Here is a 23,971-nt window from a genome sequence, read left to right on the forward strand (position 1 = left end):
AAAAATAAGTAAAATTTAAAAATAAAAAAAGAAATCCTATGATGATCATTACACAGATTTAAATGAGCCTGAGTAGACATGAAATTGAATTATAAAAACCCCAAATCCAAAAGAAAGCAGAAAAATTCAGATGAAAGATACAAAGAAGAGATGGAATAAAAGGAAAATAATCTAGCAAGATGGCAGATTTTAATTTAATAATATCAATACATACAGTTAAAACACATCAATTAAAAATGAAAGATTGTCATCTTGAATTAAAAAGTGAGACTTAATTCTATGCTATACACATGGTATCCACCATAAATGTAAAATAGGTATAAGTCAAATAGTGGAAAAGAACACACTATAAACACACTGATCAAAGCAAAGTAGGGCAGCCTCACTGACATAAAAGTACTTTAGGACAAGAAATATTAAAAGATAAAATGGTACATCTCAAAGTAACAAAGATATCAATGTGTATATTTAACAAGAAAGCTTCAAACTACAAGAAGCAAAAACTAACAGAAATGAAAAATGGAAATAGCCAAATCCACTTGTAGAGTTCAAGACTTGCACACTACTCTCAGTAACCAATTGAATGAAATCAAAAGGCAAAAAAGAAAAATTTATGAAAACAAAAACCAATTCCTTAGAAAATAGTTAGACCATCTCTACTAGACAGATCCCCAAACAAAAATCCAGTATCAAGAAAAAAAGAGAGAACCGCACTATAAATACCATAAACTTTAAGAGAGTAGTAAGAAATTTTGCAGAGGATAATGAGAGTTTAGGTGAGACTGTATGGGGATGCTCTGACAGGGTAGAGTGTAAAAGTGATGGTGCTGGAAAAGAGAAGTAGGTAAGTCCATGAAGCCATGGTGCAGAGGTTTTAGAGAGAGATAAAAAGAAAATTGGCATAGAGAGCAAATAGATTTATAAGAAACTATAGAATTTAGGTTCAAGTCATATGATATGCTAAATGATAAATAGTGACTTTGATGGTGACTGTTGTGAACAGCCAGAAGCAATGGATTCACTTAAGTATCTTTAGAAAAATAGGGCCATAAAACCATGATCTGCAATGCTTTATTGATAGTGTTTGCTTTGGGGTCTCTGCACTTTGTACTGCATAAAGTAGTTTTTCAGTAATACTGTTTCCTCTGATTTCTTGAGACAGCATTACCAAGAGGAGAGGGGCTGTGCCCTGAGGTGGGGCAAGGAGACTGATGCCTCAGTTTTGCTACAGAAATCCTCACTTGCATTGTTTTATGTCTAATAGATAGGCTAAAATTCATCTATTGAGGATGCAGCATGCTTACCTGGAATTCAACATCATGCCAATAGTGGATTCCCAGTGCTATAACCTATTCACTCCTTTTATTAGATCTACAGTGTCTAATATTGCTATGCACAAGTAATTTTCTCTTTCTCTTTCTCTCTCTCTCTCTCTCTCTCTCTCTCTCCCTCTCTCTCTCTCTCTCTCTCTCTCCCTCCCTCCCTCCCTCTCCCTCTCTTGTGTATCCAGCTGATGTTGGAAACTAAAACAACAGTCTGTATTACAATATGCTTCTTTTTTAATTTATTTTTATTCTAATTTGTTATATATGACAGCAGAATGCATTACAATTCATATTACACATATAAAGCATATTTTTTCATATCTCTGGTTATATACAAAATATATTCACACCATTCATGTCTTCATACGTGTAGTTAGGATAATGATACCATCACATTCCACCATCTTTTGTACCCCCATGCCCCCTCCCTTCCCCTTCCTCCCCTTTGCCCTATCTAGAGTTCGTCTAATCCTCCCATGCTCCCCCTCCCAACCCCCACTATGAATCAGCCACATTATATCAGAGAAGATATTCGACATTTGGTTTTTTGGAATTGGCTAACTTCACTTAGCATTATATTCTCCAACTCCATCCATTTACCTGCAAATGCCATGCAACCAATACCTAAACAGAACATGGTTATGAGGGTGAAGGATGGCACACTTATGAAGTCATAGTGTGCCAAATATTAAGGCAAAGACAAAGAATAGAGGAAAAACAGAGTATGTCCTTAACAGGTTTATGATAAAAGTTTGGCTCTATCTAATCAGATTTGAAGGGAACTAACAACTAACTTAAGCAAAACACAAAAAAATTTATTCAACTTAATTTATAGACTAGAATACAACATATATATATATATATATACATATATATATATATCTCCAAATTCTGTAAGAATGCCATGTATCTTTAATTATTCAGTAATTATGTTTAAAACTTAAAATAAAACAAACCCCATTAAACTAAAAAAAAAAAAAAGAAAGAGGGTAGTAAGGAAGTAGTATGCTCATAGAGGAAACAAACAAAACTCTTGAAAAACACTAACTTATAAAAAAGCCAAATAACTCAGATAATCTTATATTTATTAAAGAAATTTAATTTGCATTTCAAAACTTTTCCATGAAGAAAATTTGAAGCTCAAAAGTCTTTACTGAAAAATTCTAGGAGTGGACAAAAGACACCATTTCATAACTTGTATAATTTTCATGTGAGAAGTCTACTGTAATTCTTCTTCTTTTTTTTTTTTTGCAAGCCTTAAAAAATAATAATTCTCAGGCTGGAGCTGTAGCTCAATGGTAGAGCGCTTGCCTCGCATGTGTGAAGCACTGGGTTCAATTCTCAGCACCACATAAAAATAAATAAATAAAATAAAGATATTGTGTCCATCTATAACTAAAAAAAATTTAAAATAATAACTTTCAACAATTTTATCTGAATTATAGGAAAGGTAAATACTTCACAACCCATTTTATATAGTCAGCATTATACAGATACCAAATCAGACAAAGAAACAGGAAGAAGACTACAAATCAATATCCCTAATGAAAATAGATGAAAAAGTTCTCAACAAAACACTAGCAAAACAATTTCAGAAATAAATGAGAATAATAATATACCAAGACCAAGTGGATTTTATCTAAGCTGTACTAGGCTGGTTCAACATTCGAAAATTAATCAATGTAATTCATCTCAACATATTAAATAAGAAAAATCATGTGATCATCCCCAGAGATGAAGAACAACATTTAACAGAATTCAACATTCTTTTTTTGATTAAAAGCTCTCAGCAAGCTAGATCAGAAGGGAACTTTAACATACAACAAACAGCTACAGAAACATAACCACTAAGTTATAAAAGACTGAGAGCTTTTACACCCAGTTTAATATCAAAGCAGGAATATAAATCTTACCACATCTTACCAGTCTTTTTTTATTTGTTCTTTTTAAATATACATGACAGTAGTTATCATTCTTTTTTACATGATAACAGAGGCCCTATTCAAAGTAATTGTGCAAGAAAAAGAAATAATAGATAATAATTTTGGAAAAGAAATAAAACTGGAGATTCCCAAATATCCCTCAACTGATGCAACAAAATTTATCTAAAGAAATACTACACAGCAATTAAAAGGGTAAACTATTAAAATACACAATAACATGGATGAATCTCATCTGTATTATAATAAGTGAAAGAAGCCAGATTTTCAAGGGTGTAGACAGTATAATTCCATTATATGATGCTCTGGAAAAGATAAAAAGGATGAAGATAAAAAATGTCCCCAGCATTTGTCAGGGGCTGGAGGTAGGGGAAAAGATTGACAACAAAAAGATGTGGGTAAAGAATTTGAGCTAATAAAACTGTTTTATACCTTCAATGTGGTAATGGTTACAAGACTATTTTTCAAAAATCACAGAACTGTACAATAAAGATGAATTTATAATGTGTAAATTATTATCCTTTTAAAAGAAAAAGTGTGTTTATATGTAAATTCTAAAATCAGACTGCCTAAACTCTGCAGCTTCCTAAGTGTGAATCTTGTTTCAAACTCTCTAACTGTCCCTTTTCTCAACTATAAAGTGAGAAAAACAGCAGTATGTTCCTTTTAGCACTGTTAGCTTTCCATGTCATTATTCCATCATTAGTCTTTAGCTGATGTCCTACTACATACCTAACACTATTGCTCACAGCTAAGAATACAGAGACAAATTAGGGCAAGGTTCTTGCCTTTAGGATTACAATTTAGTGAATAAATAACTCCTAAATGGATAAATAAACAAGTTAATTTCCTGCTATTAGATTACATTAAAAAATTTACAAAACCAGTGTTAAGTATTTTTGAGTCACATTAATTTCAAAGACTTTTCAACTTGGGCAAGAATTTTTGAAAATATGAACAGAAATTCAACTCAACTCTAAGAAATTCTACTGTTTGTCCAAATACTTCTAGATGCATTGCTACGGATAATTTAAAAAGACTCAAAATTGCAAGACTTTAGATTATTAGATTCAGAAAGAATATCAGACTACCTCATTTTTACCAGTTCATTCTAGGATTTCATTCTTTAATCTGAGTGAGGGTATCAAAAAAACATTATAATAAGAATATGAAATTATGCTTCCTTCTATAACACTTCCTGTATTTGGACAAGATACTTTTCTATAAAGATAAAGCTAAGAGGAACACTGAAAATGGATGAAAAGACTAGTAGATATCCTTGAAAAATATGCTCCCTCCAATAAGAAAGGAATAATGGATTTTATATATGCTATTAATTACTTACTAATCTGTGTGAGCTACAAATTATAAACACATCCCAACCCCCTTCTATGCATATCATTGCATCTGTCCTTAACCCAGTAGAATGTCCTTACTTCAGGTTAGAGTATTAAAAGCATAAGAAATTCCTGCTGGAACTGAGGACAGCTACTTTCACAGAGTTAATTAGATTGTTATCATATTCATTATGCATTTATTGAAGGCCCAATAGGCGCTCAGCTCTGACAGCATGAAGCTTCATAGGCAGCATTTATTAAATGTGCCCTTATCGCGCAAGGCTAAAAGAAAAGGAAGCTATTCCTATTTCAAAGATTTCCTATCTACTGTCATCTCACATCACATCTCAATGAAACACTGTGAGAAGTGTTCTTGGAGTGTTATCAACTAAAAATTCTGCAACAAGTATGGCTTTTTGCACAGGATTTCACACTGAATAATATAGTAACATCTAGAAATTCCTAACCCAGAGGGGAAAAAAAGAACATTTTTAAAGATATTTTTAAAAGCATGACATGTGCACAAGGGGCTTCTCAAATGGAATCCATGGATTCATTTTAAGCATTTCAATTGCTCAGAACTATTGTTTTGCAATATGGAGCTCACAAAATGGATCTTCCAAAGTTTTATGTACTGAAAGTGTTCTTACAGATTTTATCTCTCAGTCAGAAGCCAGAATGAAGTAAGGTATAAGAGAGAGAGAGAGAAATAAAATCAATATAACTAAAAACCAGCCAAAATAAAACAAATAGAAAAGTCCTTTGGAAGAATTTAAAGAAAATGATACTGGCTAGCTTACCTTGCTTTTTTCCATTAACTTTTTCTAAAGTGCCAGGAAGCTGGCTGTCAAAGCTGTGTTGAAGGCCACATCTTTGATTTTCAAGGTGATGCTCTTCCTCAGCAATAGAAGAAAGCACATGTGAGGCCTTGGGGTCATTCAGGGTCTGATTGGGCCACTGAGATATTATGGAACATGAGTCCTTTGCATGTTGGCTAAGTCTGGGGCTTGAAATTTGGACAGAGTCCTGCAAATCAGTATTACAACATGATAAATGATCCTCTTCATTAAACAAGCCATTCGCATCTTCTTGGCTCCAAACATTGTCTTGTTCTTCATCTTCAAAGAATGTCTCCTGAATCTTAATATCATCTAAGTCCTGGTCTAATGTGTCACTCAATTTAGAGTCTTGTTTGCTTAAATGCACCAGAGGAGCTGATAAGGTTTCCCCTGCTTGCTGGAGAGCTTCGTAAACTCGGGATATCCAGGAAGAAAAAGACTGGAAGAAGTTCTGGGAATCCTCAGATGCCATGGTCAATACTATGGCCAACTATCTGATGTCTAGAGAGTCCACACGTTCCGTCCTCAGTACTCTGGACTTAATGTGAACTACAGAATAAGCATGATGAGAAATTAAACTGGAGGTCTCTTAATGGTTGTGAATAGTTCACTCTCAAAACTTCTCAGCTGAAACAGAGGAAAGAAATACTTACACCTGTTAAAGTTACAACCTCAGACCCAACACCAAATACCTACAATCAATGTCAAACAGCATTTAGGGATAAAAAAACATCATCCTTGAAATCTCAAGACAGCCAAAAATAAATCAATAACTGTGAAAGTCTAAACGTGGATTGTATCGATGCCTATTCACCTCCACAGAAATGTACAAAGCTTCCATTAGCAGTACTGGGTTCTATTCATGGGAGCTGAGAAAAGTTTATCCCATATAGACCATGCTTATCAGTGTGAAAAGGATAAATGAATCTTTATTAAGAGCCAACTGGGCATGGCATTGCAAAATACAAGAAAAGTTTCATCTACAAACTTGCAGAATCCAGAAAGCTGACTAACAGGCATCTCTGCTTTGTGACACAAAGGTTTATCTTTCAAAAGAAATGTGGTTTTTTTTCTGGAATTAAAAAACTTTGAGCAAATCTTAAAATAAGACTTTACATTTTTATGCAATCTCTAGAAATTACATCTATTCTTGGATGCAATCACTGCAAAACTGAGGGTGGCAAATGGATCACCCAGCTTACTGAAGACATGTCCCAGGCATCTAGTTGCCTTTTGTCTATGTTCCAACCTCCCAAAGGTAGCCCTCTACAACTTGTAAGCCTTCAGAAATACACTTCATCCCACAAGACTCATAGTCTGAAGGAAGCAGCAACAGGATATCAACAGAACAACAACACATTATAATGAGCATATAGCAAATACCCATATTTTTGCATGCATACAGACATATATATACATAAGTGCATGCATTATATGTGTATGTATACCTTATTGCTATTAGAGATCAATATGAAAATCATTAATGACTACAGAGCCTAAATTCAGTACTTGAAATTAGTTACCTCATTTCATTTATAGCAAGAACTTTTCTCAGACTGATTATATCTGCTAGAAGCCCTTAAGTTTCAATCCTCTTGATCTCTGGCAACTGCATTTGATAATGACTGCTTATATTCTCCAAAAAAATGTCTTGTTAGCTATTCATGTATGATTGATTCATTCAATAGGCAAATATTGATCAAATGCCTATGAATTTCTGGGTACAATGTCAGGTATAAGGTAACCCTGAGGCCTCTATCTTCCTAGAACCCATGTTTCAGTAAAAGGAAAATTGAACTCTGTATTCCCCTAAATTGCTGAATTATTGAATAAATCCTACTCAAAACTGTTGACATATAAATATTCTGTTTAGTAACACTAAAGAATCTTAAAGAACATTTGTTCCATCCCATTTCACAGCCCACAGTTTGGAAGTTTGTTTTCCCCACAAACATGTTGTATAAATTACTGTGCTTTGGGGCAACCCAGATTTAGAAGGTTCTCTCTGAGAAACCCACAGAGCTTGATACCTTTTCTCCCAACTGAATGTCCAGCTGTGCATGGGCTGACCCCAGTGACACTGCCACCCAGCACTCCACCATTCCTTATTCTCCTTGCTATCAAGTCTCCTGTGCCAGTCACACTGACACACAGTGTCTTCCAAAGTGGCTATGCTCTTTCCTGATTTCTGTTTGTTAGGCCTCTCTCCTAACTCACGTGGTAAATATTTACCCATTTCTTAAAATGCAACTACTATTTCCTCTGTCAATAATTCATTTACAACTGCTTTGAATGCACCTTTACGATCTAAAGTTTCACTTGATGTACTTATTTGTCAAGCTTACTCTTTAATAGACTGGGAGTGCATATGTGTTAAGACTATTCTTACACTTTACAGCTCCAGAATCCATATCAGGGACTCTGAACGTGTTGGATGGATGGACGAAGTTACTAATGAAAATACTAACAGCTAAATAACCCTGATTTCCTCATTGATATTCATCTATAAATTAGAGTTCCCTCACTAGATGACCTCCACCTGTTGCTTTCTGTTCCAAAACTATAAACTCTCTATAAATTTCTCTGCCCTAGAACTTACCAAGTGGGCCAAACAGCACTGTAATAGTGAGGCGGTAGATATCCCAAAGAAGGTTGCCTTTTCAGGGACTGGTTCTATACTTTTTTTAATAACAAATATCAAATGGTCCCAGAATGATTTCAAGGCCAAATCTCAATCCACATATGAAAAAGTGTCCAGTTGTTATATTGTAAAATGCTCAAAAAGGAAAAGCACCTAGAGCTAGATCCTGAAAAACTATTTTATTTAGAGAGGGAACCATTTGTATTATTCTAAATCAGCCTAAAGCCAAAGGGGCTCCGTGCTAACAGAGTAGCCATGGAGATACCTTTATGCATAGGTAAACTTCAACTTGATGGGGAGAGCACACCAGTGCAACACAGATAGATATCTAGTATCCTACTTCTTTGGGAACTTTCTTACAAAGTAACTTTCTAAAACAAAGTGGCTTCTGAAGTGTGTTGATATTTAGCATTTGATGTTATCAAAATATATACTTTATATATAATGTTTCATATGTCCATATATATATGTGTATATATATATATATAAGAAAAAAAATTAAACTTCTGAATTAGAAAAATATATTGACAGACTTACAACTGAAAGAATTCACTATTAGAATTAAAATAGTCCATTATTCTTCACTATTGTGAGATGTATAAAACAAAGTTGTGTGTGTATGTTTGTGTGTCTAAGACACAAGCTCCTATCACAAATGACCTGAGAAGGTTTATGACCTATCAAAGTACCCAGGATAAACTAGCAATCCAAGAAAGAACAGTAAGTGATCAAGATGAAAGGAAATTCATCAGTATATTCCTAGAGCCACATTTTTTAAATCTTGTTGTCATTAGAATCTATTTTAATTTGTACAGTGTTTAATTGAATTAAGAACATTTTAAACATAGGAAATGATTAAGCAGAAAGCATTAAAGAACTATGTTTCTATAGGGGACAAACTATCAAATTCCTAAGCCATATTCTCATCATCCTCACTGAAGTGAACCATGTCCAGAATAATAATGTTCACAGTCTTAAAAAGGCTGTCAGTTAAATCTTTCTGGCCCCATTTTCTACCTGATGACAGCTGCTTGCAGAGAGAGAGAGAGAGTATGTGTAATGACCTAAGAAGAAATACCAGCTTCTAAAAGGTATGCCTTAAAAATCTACGTTGTCTTGTGGGAGCTAAAGTGGATGCCTATACAACTGTGTGATCTTTAACGGATATTAAGCTCCTAAGAGAGACATATTCTGAGGAGAAGAAATTTTTTCCAATAATGTAGTTCACAGGTAACCAAATTCCAAGTCAAAATTATATACAAGTTCATCTGCAGTGTGTTGATGTTTAGCATTTTCTGAAGAAGAAAATCACCTTGGATAATCTTTTCTCACTGTTTTTCTCAGTGCATAGGACAGTCATAAGTAAAAGTCAAGAACACCGGGTTTATTTCAAATGTCTTCTCACAGCTGTCAGTTAACTTCCCTTTGTCATCTATGAAGTGTTGGGTATTTATTATTGACTTACTAGAGTGGTCATGAAGCTAATTAAGTCTGTCATTATCTTGCCTTTTGGAGAAAGTCATTTTGCATTACCTAGTATGAATAATAAAGTTTAGGAAGATTAATAATTCATGGAATCAAAATAAGAACTACAAAATGGGCTGCAATCCATCTTTAACACGATTCAAAAGAGTCTCAGGTGTTTTCTGCTAAGAGCAAATTTGTTATGTGGGTAGGACAGGAAAATGTGCCATCAAGATGACATATCTTCTGTAGCATTTGTCCAAAATGTGTTCTAAATGTTGACATCTTAACAAATCAAAAAATGGACCACTGAGGACTCTATTCCAACAATATGGATACAGTACAGCCCCAGTGTCATGGCTGGGCCTTGGGCAAACCTGCAGACCTTTTACCATTGGACTTTAGGGGTTGATGAACACAAAGCAAACTGAGAAACTATCATACAATGGAAATATATGTCCATCGGTAGACAAGGAGGAAAATGAGAGTGTGAAGGAAAGAAAGAGCACTGGCCTTGGAATCACACAAAACAAGGCTGTCTTCAATCTGTCCCCCAGTCACGTGTCACAGCTAGGCAAATCACATTGCCTGGGTGCACCCAAACACTCTCATCCACAATGTGGGATCACTACTCCCCATCTCCAATTCAAAATGGACATTAAATCATGTACAGTGTTTTTTTGTTTTTGTTTTGGTACCAGGGACGGAACCCAGGGAGGTTTAACCACTAACCCATGTCCCTAGTCCTTTTCATTTTGAGATAAGGTCTTGCTAAATTGTTGAGGCTGGATTTGAATTTGCAATCCTCTTGCCTCAGCCTCCCAAGTCACTGGGATTATAGGCATGTGCCACCACTCCAGGATAATGCAATGTTTTTAAAGCCCCTAGAAGAGACTCCAGTGTATAAATCAACTCAGCGTAAGTCACTAATTATTAAGCCAAATTTTGTAACATTTTTAAAGGGCAAAAATATGTCAAACTCTTGTAATCTTTTCTGATGTTCTAATATCTCATAAAAAATGACATTATAAATGCATCTAACATTTTCCAGACACTTTACAGTATACAATACTTCCTGACAATATTTATAAACAAACACTCTTTATGAAACATAACAGCTTTTCCACATTACAGATGAAAAATTGAGGCCTGGGAAGGGTAAGAGATTTGCCCCAAGGTTTTAACTACAATAAAGTTTGGAACTGGTATTCCAATTCTACTTTGTTGAATTTCAGATCGTTGCTTTAGCCTCACCTCAGATCTTCACAAAATGCTAATGAGACAGTGAAGACACTAGAAATTAAAAAGGTAGAGCAATTTTCCTAATAAGTAGAGAGTGTTGAGTTCAGATCAAGGTCTGTCTGACTTGGGAGTTTTTTCTCATTCTGTTTCTGCTACACCATAACAGCCCACTTCACTGAACAAAAATCTTTTAAAACACATGGTTACAATTACTTTTCAAAAACAAGTTTAATAAAGTAAAAATATTCTAAAACCCTGCTTAAGCCAAATAACATATTAATATACATTATATACTTACATATATTGTAAATATGTATATTTGTTTATTTTAAACTTAAGAGCTTTGTGTTTCAGCATAACAATCTCAGACAGTCGAGAACTGGCCTAACAAAAGTTTTAAATTGTTTAGGGTTTATGTGATTATAGCAATAAGACCTTTTAAATATTCTTTAGGTTTCACAAGCCTACTTAGTATTTTTGAGTATCTATTACATTCAAGGCAGAGATTTAAACATGCTCTGCAAAAATCCAGTAGTTATAATATAAACACATAAGGTCCTCACCATTTCCAGAGAGACTATTTGACACAACTTTAATAACCCAATTTTCTCAAGAGACTATCTCTGCTCTTGAACAGGAAACCCATTTTTGAACTAGCATAATAAATTGCTTCAAGGGAACTAAAGATTTAATTCTATTTAATTAACATTTACTTCTTAAGGTAAATCCTAGTTAAAGTGCTCACAATGGACTCCCTACAAGAAGGCACCTATATCCCAAGGCCACTGGCACATATCAACTTTCTTCCAATAAAGGAGATTCTAAGAGCTCAAATAACATCCACAGTACAAAGCAACATAATTAGGAGGTAATGCAATGAAATCGGGGAAAGTAAAACACAGGCACAATTAACAGGAATTACTCCCAGATGAGAAAATATGCCAGACTGCTGATTTTTGTCCCAAGAGAAGAGAGAGAAACATTTGTATCACTAGAAATTACAGTAGGCTCAAAAATAAGGGAGAAATTATGGTACCAAGGTAATTGCAGCTCTCTTGAGATAGGTTAAGCCATACTCTAAATGTCAGCAATCATTCAGTGTTTGTTAAAGTTTTTGTTAATTATAGAAGTAATACCAGCCTTATAAAAATTTGTTTAAAAAAATGAAAAAAGAAACCAAAAAAAAAAAATCACTCACAATCCTTGTGCCTTAATTCAACTCTAATTATTTGTGCACATTCCTTCTATTATACATCCTTGTGTTTGCAGAGTTGTAATCATATTATATAGGAATCTAATAATTATCTTTGACAACCCCTCCTTTATCTAGAATTTATCACCAAGGCCTACCCATCTTCCATCTAAGTAATTCTTGAATCTATGAAAGCCTTTTGCCCCCTATATAGGTAACACTTGAGTTTAAGACACCATTATTCCCTCTCACACATCCACAGCCTCTTCAGTGTCCCTTCCCTTTAACCTGATTTTCCCAGAATGACCTCATTGGTCTTTCTAAGATGTATGTTCATCTAGTTTTAAAATGATTTCCCAGTGTTCTTTGTATTTTGCCCATCATCAATACACACTATATATCTGTAATGGAAATATCACAATGAAGCCCACCAAGGTGTACATTTAATATATATTAATGAATGTAATTTTAAAATACACCTAATGATTAAAATCCTCCCCCCCAAAAAAAATCCTCAACAGGACTTCTAAAGTCATGTGTGGGTCAGCCTTTTCTTATTTCCATTTGTTCTCTCTGCTTTAGAATCTTACCTCTTCCTTTCATCTCCTTACCTCATCAAGCTCTTCTCATGGACTGAAAAAGCTCTCTTCCCTCCATGATTCCCCTCCCACATCCCAACATCACCCATTCAAGTCTCAATTTACAATTCACTTCTCAAAATGTCTGACAGTCCACCCCCTTAAACCAGGCTAAATAAACTATGTCACTCTGAAATACTCTCGTAACACCTTTTACTCATTCTATTGTCACATATTGTAATTGTAGTTTATTGATGACTCATACAATTATTTATTTTAACAGCAGTCTTCTGCACCAAACTAGAAGTTTCAAGAGATAAGTTAGTTGTTTAATTTCTGTCTTTGCTGTGTATCAGCATCTATCAGAGTGACTAACACTGAATAGGTAATAGATACTTTTGAATACATACATCTATATACACACATACATATTTTACCATACTACTCCTTTCATGTAACATTTCTGATACATTTTGCATGTTTCTATGCCTTTTTATGTATACTACTCGTAATAATATTTTAAAACTACATTTTCAATTAGGACCTAAAAACTTTTTTTCCAAACTCAAATCTTAGAAAGTATCTATTGTTATAATAATATGCAATCCTTTACATCTCAAGGGAAAATATCCAGTATTTTCCATCAGAATGAGAATGTAATTATATTACTTGAGACATCAGACATTTCATATTTTTAAGTTTTTTGTAAGAAAAAAATACTTAGAGTAACTGTAACAAACAGTCCCTGAAATATTTTCTTGATATTTTGTTTTAATTATTGTCATATTGTTTAGCCAGCAATAGTTTGTTTTTGTTTTCTTTTACTAGAAAATATAGAAGTAACCTTTACATTTCATATCAAATTTTGGTAAAAATTTTTTAAAGTTGCTCTTTGACCTTTCTCAAATCCCTCAAATTACGATTATCCTATTTTTTTTTCACTATGACTTTAGGAGAGACAACAGAATAACACTTAAATAGATGAGGCACCATGGGCCAATTCCACCCCCATAACTAGCTATGACCTTAAGAACGATGTTTGATTCTTTGAATTTCCATTCCATCACCTGGCAAATGACAGAACTGTGCTGGGTAAGATGTCAATATTCCCTAAAGATAACACACTAAAGGAGGATCTTAGTCTGTCTCTGAAAGATACCCTATGACCCATAATTGCACAACAAGTTTTAATCTGGCTCCCACTAGGTTTGTGATGAGGGAAATATGAATGTTCATCTAATGAAATTTTCATGGGTAGGCAGAAAACCATTCCATCACAAATTACTAATCCATCAAACATGTTTCTTCTAGGTCCTAGAATATAGCCTCACATTCTTGTTTACACTAGCCCCCTCCTATTTATGAATGAATGAATTCATCAATGCTAAGAACTATTGAATATTTTCCCTATGTTTCCCTTTCATCTGTTTACACAAGCTTCAGACTAAGCAGGTAATAAAATTCTTCATTACTAAAATGACTATTACTGTGCATTTTAGCTTCTTCATTAGCAGTTATCAAAACAAGGTCTCCAGGGGTCCTTGATGACTGGGCTTTTGGAATAGGGATGCTAATAAGATGACAATGTCAATGCTTCTGTGTCTAGTAAACATTAATAATCAGATTCCCCTGAGATCCCATCAGAAACAGCAGCCTTAATGGGATCTTTGTGGTTATAAACATGAGTCTGTTAGGTGAGTGGGACATGGTGTCTCTCAGGTCTGCTCAGTCAAGGTGGCCCCTCGTGGAAAACACTGCTTTTGTATTTCCCTTCCTGCTGGCAGAGAATTTTACATACGAACTGGGATGCACTGTTTTCTAAGCATGATTGTGAACCAAATGTTTCTTAACTAATTCTACATACGTGCATGACCTATTTTATAGCATTATATATAGTTATACAGATTGCATCTATTCAGTTAAATCAAAGTGCTAGTTATAGTTCTATTTTAGGCTAACAATGCCTATTTCTTGCTTTTCTCCTCTCTTTTTCTTTAGATCCCTCCAATTGCTCATGGAAAGACATGGAATCCTGCTTGCTGAGAATAGCAAAGACCTCTGCACTCTTCTGTTAACAGTTCAGTTTACGTTCAACTAGAATTTATTAACATCACTTATAATGAATGAGATTCTATCAGTAAACTACTAATATTTCATTCCAAAAACATATCTAGTATAAACTCAGGTCCTACAATAGAGCAGCTACGGGGAAAAAAATTCCTCAAGTGGTATGAAAATGGCGTTTCCCATTGGCTTCCTCTTTTTTTTTATTTTTTAGTTTTAGGTGGACACAACATCTTTATTATATTTTTATGTGGTGCTGAGAATCGAACCCAATGCCTCACGCATGCTAGGCAAGCGCGCTACCACTTGAGCCACATCCTCAGCCCTGGCTTCCTCTTCTAAGCATGGTCCCACACAGGACACACATTTTAGTTAGTTTTAGCTTCTCTGTGAAAATGCTAAATAGAATTCTTGCCCTAAAATGTTCCTAAAACTAATACCAGTTAGGGCTTTGGCTATAAAGTCAAACTACAGGAAAAATAAAAATTTAAAAAGATCTTTCTAACAGAGGATGATGAGGTACCAGGAATGGCTTTAACAAGCATTCCTTGTTTAGGGTGATGGAGGGATTTGAGAATCAAAGACCAACTTTTAAAAAAGCTTTCTGCTAAAAAGTGAAGGCATTGAGCTCCTCACCAGACCTTCTATAATCTGTCTCATAAGGTCATGATTTGAATTTTGCTTCACGTTGACTTAAAAAAGAAGCATTCAGAGGGTTAATATTCTCAAAACAGGTTTTCTCCACCACCCTCTGTCTCAACAAATGGCCTGTACTTTTGCAGAATGACAATTATAAATTAACACTCTGTTGTAAATCCTGCTGGGGAAAAACAAAAAGAGATAAGTGGTTTTGAAGCAAATAGTAATATCATTCTACAAAGCTTTCATTGGTTGTTCCTAAATATTAAGAACTGCTTACAGGATCCAGAGTAGAGAAACTCTAAGAAGATAAGGTTTAAAATGTTTTTGGAATTCCTAAATTCACATACTTCAAATAATACCTGCCATCTTGTCGTTAAACCTCAACCGTGAGGCCTGGAATATGTAAGCTTCCATTATTATGAGAGTTATTATGAATAAGGCATTGGCTCCTAAGTGGGTTTTGGAGGAATGTAAATATTTTCAAGGAAATGTATAGCCATAGACATGACATGCTCTTTCTTTTTCTTTAATCTGTCAGGCTAAAAAAGGTATGAGATTTAAACCTATTACTCCAATAACTAGTTTAAAACTGCTTACTCAAATAGCTAGTTGAGCATGTAAACTCACAGACGCTCACTTCAATGTAGGAGCAGTGATCTGTACTACTATATTCTTTTCAAACAGTAACCCCTTTTTCTTGCTACTTACTCATAACTAAATTTTTTTTAATTTTGGGTTTAAAGCATGTGTGTCTTTAAAATTTAATAAGCATTATTGTCTTGCAGATTTTTTTAAAGCACAAAACCCCAATATCCTATGGTAAATGTAGCCAATACCACCTATGGTCTCCTATAGATAGGATATATCTTCGGGAGAGATTTCTCTGGAAGAGATACAGAGAAAACAACTGTTGTTAATAGCAACACACTTCAACATGTGCAAACACACAAGCTTTAAACTCATGAGAAATTTTCTCATCTATAATCTTTCATATCCACCACATCAAAAAAAACCCTCAAAACTATCCACAAAGTAGGGAGATAGTTAAACTATTTCCAGCAAAAGGATGTGTGTTTAAGGCCTCCCAGATCATCCTGGGGATTTGTGCTGCAGGACTGAAGTAAGAACTTCAATCAGCCAAGCTATAAACATTCACTGTGTGCTTCTATGTGGACACCAAGGTTTACTAAGGACGGTCTAGAACTCTCAGTCATAAAATCCCATGCTGTGAACATTTCCAAAACAGAAAGGGTCCAGAGCTTCTGCTAAGACATAGAACTGTGTATGTCAGTTATATACACCCATGTGTTATATAATCATTGGTAAAGTGGAAAATCATGAAGGAAATCTTCTGCAGCTTTTGAAATAGTGATGGCTGTTTAGGGAGTTCTCACGCTTAGGTGTTAAACATTTCCACAGTAATTCATACTTATACAGTGCTTCAGATTTTCTATTATTAATATTCTGCATCAAAGAAAAAGATCAAACACCACAAGAAGAGTCTGTTTCTAAGGTAACTCACCATGCACACTTAAGTAAATAAGAAAGCAGAGCTGCTCACATCCCAACTCTAAGTGTGTCCAAAACTGATGGATGACTTTCTGTTGCCTCTCAACCTCAAATTAAATATTTCCAACTCCAGCAACTAGATGACTGGATAACTAGTTCACATGCTAGGTCAAATTCCTGAGCAAGAGACTATCACCTGCAGTCTAAGTTGCAAGAAAACAAATAGTAAAGATGGAAATTGTAAGAGAATGTTACCTCCAGAGTAAAGAAAAAGGAAATGGAAACAATAAGGTATGATTTAGAAATGAATCATCTTTGTTAATAATTGATGAAGGTGGATGATGAGCACATGGATTCATTATACCATTCTTTTTCCACTTTCTTGTATATTTGAACATTTACATAATAAAAGTGTTTTTGTTTTGTTTTGTTTTTTTAATGAAGATCATTCCTCTGCCTCCCTGTCATAATACACTGTAGGAAATAAGAAACACAAACACAGAAGGTAAACTTCTGTGATGGTTAGTTTTACATGTCAACTTGACTGAGCCACAGTGCCCAACTATTGTTCAAAGATTATTTGAGATGTTTCCGTGGGGGTGTTTTTGGTCAATTATACATTTAAATAAATAGACATTTAAATCAATGGACTTCCTGTAAAGCAGAATGCTCTCTATAATGTGGATCGGCCCTATCCAATCAATTGAAGGCCTTAATAGAAGCAAGACAGACATCCAAGTGAGAAGGAATTCTGAGGCAGATAGCATTCCCGGAGAATTCAATTGCAACATCAGTTCCTCCCTGATCTCCAGACTGCCAGCTTACCCTGCGGGTTTTGGACTTGTAAGGTTCCGTAATCATTTGTGCTAAGTCCTTAGAATCAATCAATCAATCTGTGATCCCTCTTCCTCACTCTCTGCCTTCCTTCCCCACTCTACACACACACACACACACACACACACACACACACACACACACACACACTACTTCAGTTCTGTATCTCTAGAGAACTTTTACTAATACAGCTTCCTATGATGACAACAAAGTTCATCAGTTATCCTACCCAGGAATGAGCAAGAGGTTTTCAATTGCATCTAAATTTAGTAAATTTCCCCATCCTGTTAATTATTCTTTATTTTAGGCCCTTGTCGCATTCATAACAATCTATAAATTATTTTACTTAATTGCCTCTCTTAGCTGTTTTGGCCTGTCTTCATCAAAAGAATTTCCAAGAGACAAGGGACAATCTCTCTCTTTTCCACCATTGTAATTCCAGCATTTAGCACAGAGTGTAGCATGACAAAGAATCCCAATAAATGATGATGAATAGATGAGTGGACATTCTCAAAGCAGTAGCCTATCAAGCTTGGCTTCTGGAATTTGCACCCACCAGTGAAGCAAGGTTCAATCAGTCATACTATGAAAGGCATATGTCTAATTGCCAGCCCATAGGTGTTTCCAAAATACTGAAGTAAGATCAAAATCAATCAATTCTCAATTACTTATGTTACAATCAAGCACCCATAGCCATCACTGGACACAACAATGGGATACACCAAAACTTTTCCTAATGATCAAACAAACCTTTTCAGTTCTTGGTTTTCCATTTTTCCTCTCATTTATTAGGCTGAATCATGTGAAACTTCCAATGTACAAAAATAGCAATTCCAAAGAATTCAGCCAAATACAGCTCAGAGAGAAATGTATGTCCTTTATAAATTAAGGTATTAAAATCAGAAGAGAAAATACCTGGCAACTTTCAAACAATGTGCTTCTCACTCTAGGTACCTCCTCTTCAAGCTAGGTCTTAACTTGCATTTGCCCCAGTGGGAAAGGGTAACACAAGAAGCACAAAGAGGCCGGACACAGTGGTGCATGCCTATAATACCAGTGGCTGGGGAGACTAAGGCAGGAGGATCATGAGTTCAAAGCCAGCCTCAGCAATAGTGAGGCACTTAGCAACCCAGTTGAGACCCTGTCTCTAAATAAATGGGGATGTGGATTAGTGGTTGAGTACCTCTGAGTTTAATCCCTGGTACCAAAAAAAAAAAAAAAAAAAAAAAAAAGCACAAAGGAGAGATTTTGTACATCTCATTAAAAACAAACAAACAAACAAAAAAACCCACAAGGTTTGTAAAAAAAAAAAAAACTTAAAGACATTTATAAAATAAAAGGATAATGAGAACATTGAGCCTTTTATTATAACAGCTTTGATTCCTTTATAATTCATCTGAATAGTACATCCCAAAACAATCCACTGCACAAGGGCTGAGGGTAAAGAAATATAGATGCTGAGTACAGGTAAAAGAAAAGAAAATGTTAGAGAAGGCAAGCAAAGTCTATCAGTAAAGAAGAGTATGGATTGTACTGCTTTTACATGATCATTTAAAATGATTTCTCTGCCCACATGTAATTCATCAACTATACTAAATATGAATCATGAGGAAGCTGATGATAGTTATTTACCCCTGTAAGAGGAACACATGGCTACATGTCCTGCATTTCAAGGAACCACAATTTTTAAAAAAGAAAAATAAAACTACCCATATGTGCTAGCTACCACACTATATTTTTTTCATATCTGTTTCAGATCCTAATTTGTAATATTTTATTTTAAAAAGTCTTTGCTTTTGCTTTTTTTTGCATTAAAAAATGAAAGGTTGTCAGTTGTCACACTGGAAGATGCATACATGGGACAGTCAGACCCCTGTTTTGGCAAAATTCACATACATACGCACCAAAAAAAAAAAAAAAACTTGCAGAACTCTCAGAATCTTGAATCTAAATTAAAGATGGCTGTAATTTGAATATATAGACCCTTTTCTAAATACATTATTTTTAATCAATGCAGAAGAGAACTGCACATGGAAGTCAAGTCATAATGCTTGTGAAGTTGTGGGAAGGGATAACATCATGAAGGAAACACCTTGCTTGCTGACCAATGTGGAATTGAACTTGGCAGGAGGGAACTTGATGGGATCCTCCAGATGGTAAGAGCAAAGGTGGCCTGGAACACTGTTCACAGTCTGTTCAAGCACTCCCTTTCGTGTCTTGAAAGGGGAACTTAATGATGCACCTACCCTCTTCCAACTGGGTATTCCACCCTTGACACACTTTTTAATTACCCAGCATGTTTTTTTTTAAGCTGTAAGCTCACCCTGCACTTTATTTTTTTTTAATAAGTAACCAAAGTATGGTAGTTTATTTTTTTTTCTTTTTTTTCCTTTTTTTAATTGGTTGTTCAAAATACTACAAAGCTCTTGACATATCATATTTCATACATTAGATTCAAGTGGGTTATGAACTCCCATTTTTACCCCAAATACAGATTGCAGAATCACATCGGTTACACATCCACATTTTTACATAATGCCATATTAGTAACTGTTGTATTCTGCTACCTTTCACCCTGCACTTTAATTCCCCATTCTGTTTTAATTTTTAGTGGACCTTGGGCAGTAATAGTTTTTAAAAGCTTCCCTGGATTGGGATCCAATCCCAATGGTTCAACAGAGTAGTTCAACAGAGCTCAGAGTTGACTGCTGATTATACTTTATGTCATACATGTCTGACAAGCTTTTGTTACATCTTTGTAAGAATTATTCTAACTGCACTTGGAGAAAAGAAAATCTTGCATCTAACTCTTCACTAACTCTCCTAGTGTCACAAGGCTGAAAACTACTCCCAAGCAATGTTTTCATCCTTCCCTCCCCACTACAGTGGGCTAAACGCTAGCCTCTCAAAAGACATGTCCATTTCCTAATCCCTAGATTGCATGCATGTTACTCTATTTGGAAAAAAAAAATGATCTTTGCAGATTAGTTAAGCATCTAAGATGAGAAGATCTGGATTATCAGAGTGACAGAGGACAGAAACAAACAGGATAAGGTGATGGGAAGACGGAGGTAGAGACTAGAGTGTTATAACCACAAGCCAATATATGCCAAGGATGATTGGCAGCATGAGAAGCTAGGAGAGAGGGACACAGAACAGATTCTTCCCTAGATCCTCCAGAAAAATAATGCCCCTGCTGACACCTTGACTTTAGACTTTGGGTCTCCAGAAGGATGCAACAATAAATTTATGTTAAAACACCAAGTTTATGGTAATTTGTAATGGCAGCCATAGGAAAACCATACATTCACCAGACCTTTCCAATTTTCTCATGCCAAAAGTTCCTCTTCTTTTTAAAACCATGAAGTAATAGGTTGAATTTGGAAGATTAGGCAAGCACAAAAACAGGGCATTTAGATCCTGACCTCTAGAGTTACACATTCTTGAGTCTGAATATTGCCAGTTAATAGCTTGGGGGGGGAAACATTCATCTTTCTAAGTGTCAGTTTCTTCACCTATAAAACGAAGACACTAATAGTACCTACTTACTGAATTGTATCAGACAGTTGTACTTGAACATACTCTAACCTAAATGCAGAGATGAAATAAAAAATATTTAACAGCAACAGCCATTATGGTCCAAGCAGAAGAAGGGCTAGGGCAAGTCAGAGGCTTCTGCCGGACCAGAAGGTAACCATTTAGTTGCAGGTAAAGAGGTGAGGGTGTTCCCAGTGTGGGACCAGTCAGCTGGGTCTTTCTAACAACTGGAAGGGAGAAACTGTCACGTTTTACAAACTTAACTGCTGGGCTCCAGCTGGCACAGCCTTATTGCTGAGCACCAGCTGAAATCCAGCTTGTTTAAATGTATAAAAGCTGTCTCCTTATTTACTCTTACTGTTCTCATCTCTCTCTGGAGCCCCCTTCCCATGCTCAGTGGTGAGAAGCTAAACATTAACTTGCCCACTGTTATGGTTTGAATACAAGGTGACTGGCTCTCAAAGCTCAGAAGGCAACACAGAATGTTCACAGGCAACGTGATTAGATTATCAGAACTGTCACCTAATCGGTGGATTAATTCCTTTGATGGATTAACAGTTTGAATGGTCTAATTGGATGGTAACTGTTGGCAGGTGTGGTATGACTGGAGGAAGTAGGTCACTGGTGAGGTATGCCCTGCAGGGTTTAATCTTCTCTGTAGCCCCTTCTCTCTCTCTCTCTCTCTCTCTCTCTCTCTCTCTCTCTCTCTCTCTCTCTCTGAACTGAGTAGCTTTCCTCCACCAGCCCTTCCACCATGATGTTCTACCTCATTGTGGGGCCAACAGCAATGGAGTCAACAGACCATGGACGGAACCACTGAACCATGAGCCAAAATAAAATTTTCCTCCTCTGAGTTGCTCTTGTCAGGTGTTTTGGTCACAGGATCAAAAAGATGACAAGCACACCCACTCAAAATAATTTCAGTCAATTTAATTTTGGATAAATCATCAGTCTTTGGGACTTCCCCTCCTACTGCTATGTTCCCTTAAACCAGGAGCATCTAGGCAAAAGGGTAAGCTTACTTAACATGGTGTGCCATTCCTTCCTACTGGCTGCTGACCTCCAAAAGAATCAGCCTCTGCCCTTACAGAATTCCTGTGAAATATCCATCCAGGCAGCACAGACTACATAACTGGCAAGACCCAGGGCAAAAGGAAAATGCAGTACCTTGAAAGCAGGAAGTATTTTAAGGCAGAAATAGCACAGCATTAAGCAGAGCCCTTCTCAGTGTGGAGCTTCATGCCACTGCACAGGACGGATGCCTGTGAAGCCAGACCCAACTCCAGGAAGCCTTGGGTATACATTCCCCACACCCCTCTATCATAGACCCATCCCATCCCAAGCTACCCTGCAATGGCTTCCCAGCCAAAACACTGACTCACCACTATCTTTCCTACATACTATAGTGTCATGCAGAAACTTCTAAAACATCTGTGTTCATGAACTATTCACAAGAATTGCAGAAGAAAAATCTTCTTCAACCCACCATTATGTTTGACACCACTGCAGCTACCTTGGGCCCACAGGTACACCTGTGAGGCAATCTCCTGTCTCAGTTCCAAATGAGAAAGCATGGGGACCTCTGCTTTCTGACTCTTTCTCAGGCCATGTTGGATTCTGATTTTTTTTTTTTTTTTACAACTGCTCTGATGGCGTCCCACATCTGCCACTCTCTCAGAAAATGTCTCGGGTCCACCAATTCTCTTTCCTTGTTGTCTTTCCAAGTTATCCTCGGACCTTTCTAGAAGTAGAAGGCTTTTCTTCTTCCCTCTCTGCCTCATATCATATCCTTTATCCTTTCTGCATTGTGCCTCTTAAATGAAGCTTTTTACTCTGACATCTAAATTTTGCCTTTGACCCATAAAGCTTTAGAGGAAATAGACAAATTTCTCTAAAGAGACACTTCTTTTAAAACTATCTCACCATAAAAGTTTTATTTGTAATCAATTTTCTATTTCAAAGCTGAATAAATGTTTCTTCGTTCCAAGTGGAATCCACCCTCCCCACAAAGCAAATGCTATGGAAGTATAAATAAAGAAATCAAGTCATGAAAAAAAAAGAAGAAATCAAGTAATCATGTAAAAGACTTACCAAGTACATGGCAATATTAAGTTCTAAATCAATGATACTTGTCAATTATCATTATTATTACCTGTGTTACTGGGAAGACATCATTTCATCTGATTTCTCCCCTTACCTAATTCCACATAGAATGTTATGTGTAAATTCTTTGAGCTTTGAAAAAATATACAGTCTAAAGGAAGGTATTTTTTACTGAGGTAAATTATTTTTGCACATAGATTCAGAAAATAGTTACTCTTGCCCCTCTGATATCACCAGATAAGCAATATATATATATCTCAGAACCTCACATAGATAATAATGATTAATTAGGTTACTAATATTTAGCCAGTTCTTTGATCTACAAAAATGGCAATTTTATTTGGTTCAATCTAAGAGTAGAATGGTATAGTTGATTTTTAATCATTTTTATTAGGGCTCTTCCATTCACAGAATGAAAGCAAGAGAAGGAGTTGCTATGGAAACTCTAGGAATCAAACAGGATCACAGAATGAAAATTGGGAGAAACCTAGTCCAGACTCATCAATTTGCAAATGAGGACTTAAGACCCAGAAAGGTGAAGTGAGTTTCCCAAAATATCATGGCCAATTAGTGGCAGAGCTCAGCTCTGATTGTCTGCACCATGCTTCTCTCCACCACACCAAGCTGCCTACCTTCCTTCTTTAACATTTGTCAAAATATGTTAAGAACACCTCAACTTCACCAAGAAATCGGTGTTCTGAGGATGATAATTAAGGTGAATATC

At 35.7% G+C, this 23,971-nt stretch overlaps 1 protein-coding gene across 1 annotated transcript in view; it reads right to left on the bottom strand.

Annotated features, from left to right (window-relative positions):
- The window catches only part of Syt16 (synaptotagmin 16), a 128,666-nt gene that overhangs the window by 99,481 nt on the left and 5,214 nt on the right, over window positions 1-23,971 (bottom strand). Inside the window, exon 3 of the mRNA XM_026385200.2 lies at window positions 5,403-5,921. Within this exon, the coding sequence (XP_026240985.2) occupies window positions 5,403-5,921 (519 nt within the window). The remainder of the gene's footprint in view (window positions 1-5,402; window positions 5,922-23,971) is intronic.

Source organism: Urocitellus parryii, chromosome 6 (genome assembly GCF_045843805.1).
Source record: "Urocitellus parryii isolate mUroPar1 chromosome 6, mUroPar1.hap1, whole genome shotgun sequence".
Taxonomy (NCBI): domain Eukaryota; kingdom Metazoa; phylum Chordata; class Mammalia; order Rodentia; family Sciuridae; genus Urocitellus; species Urocitellus parryii.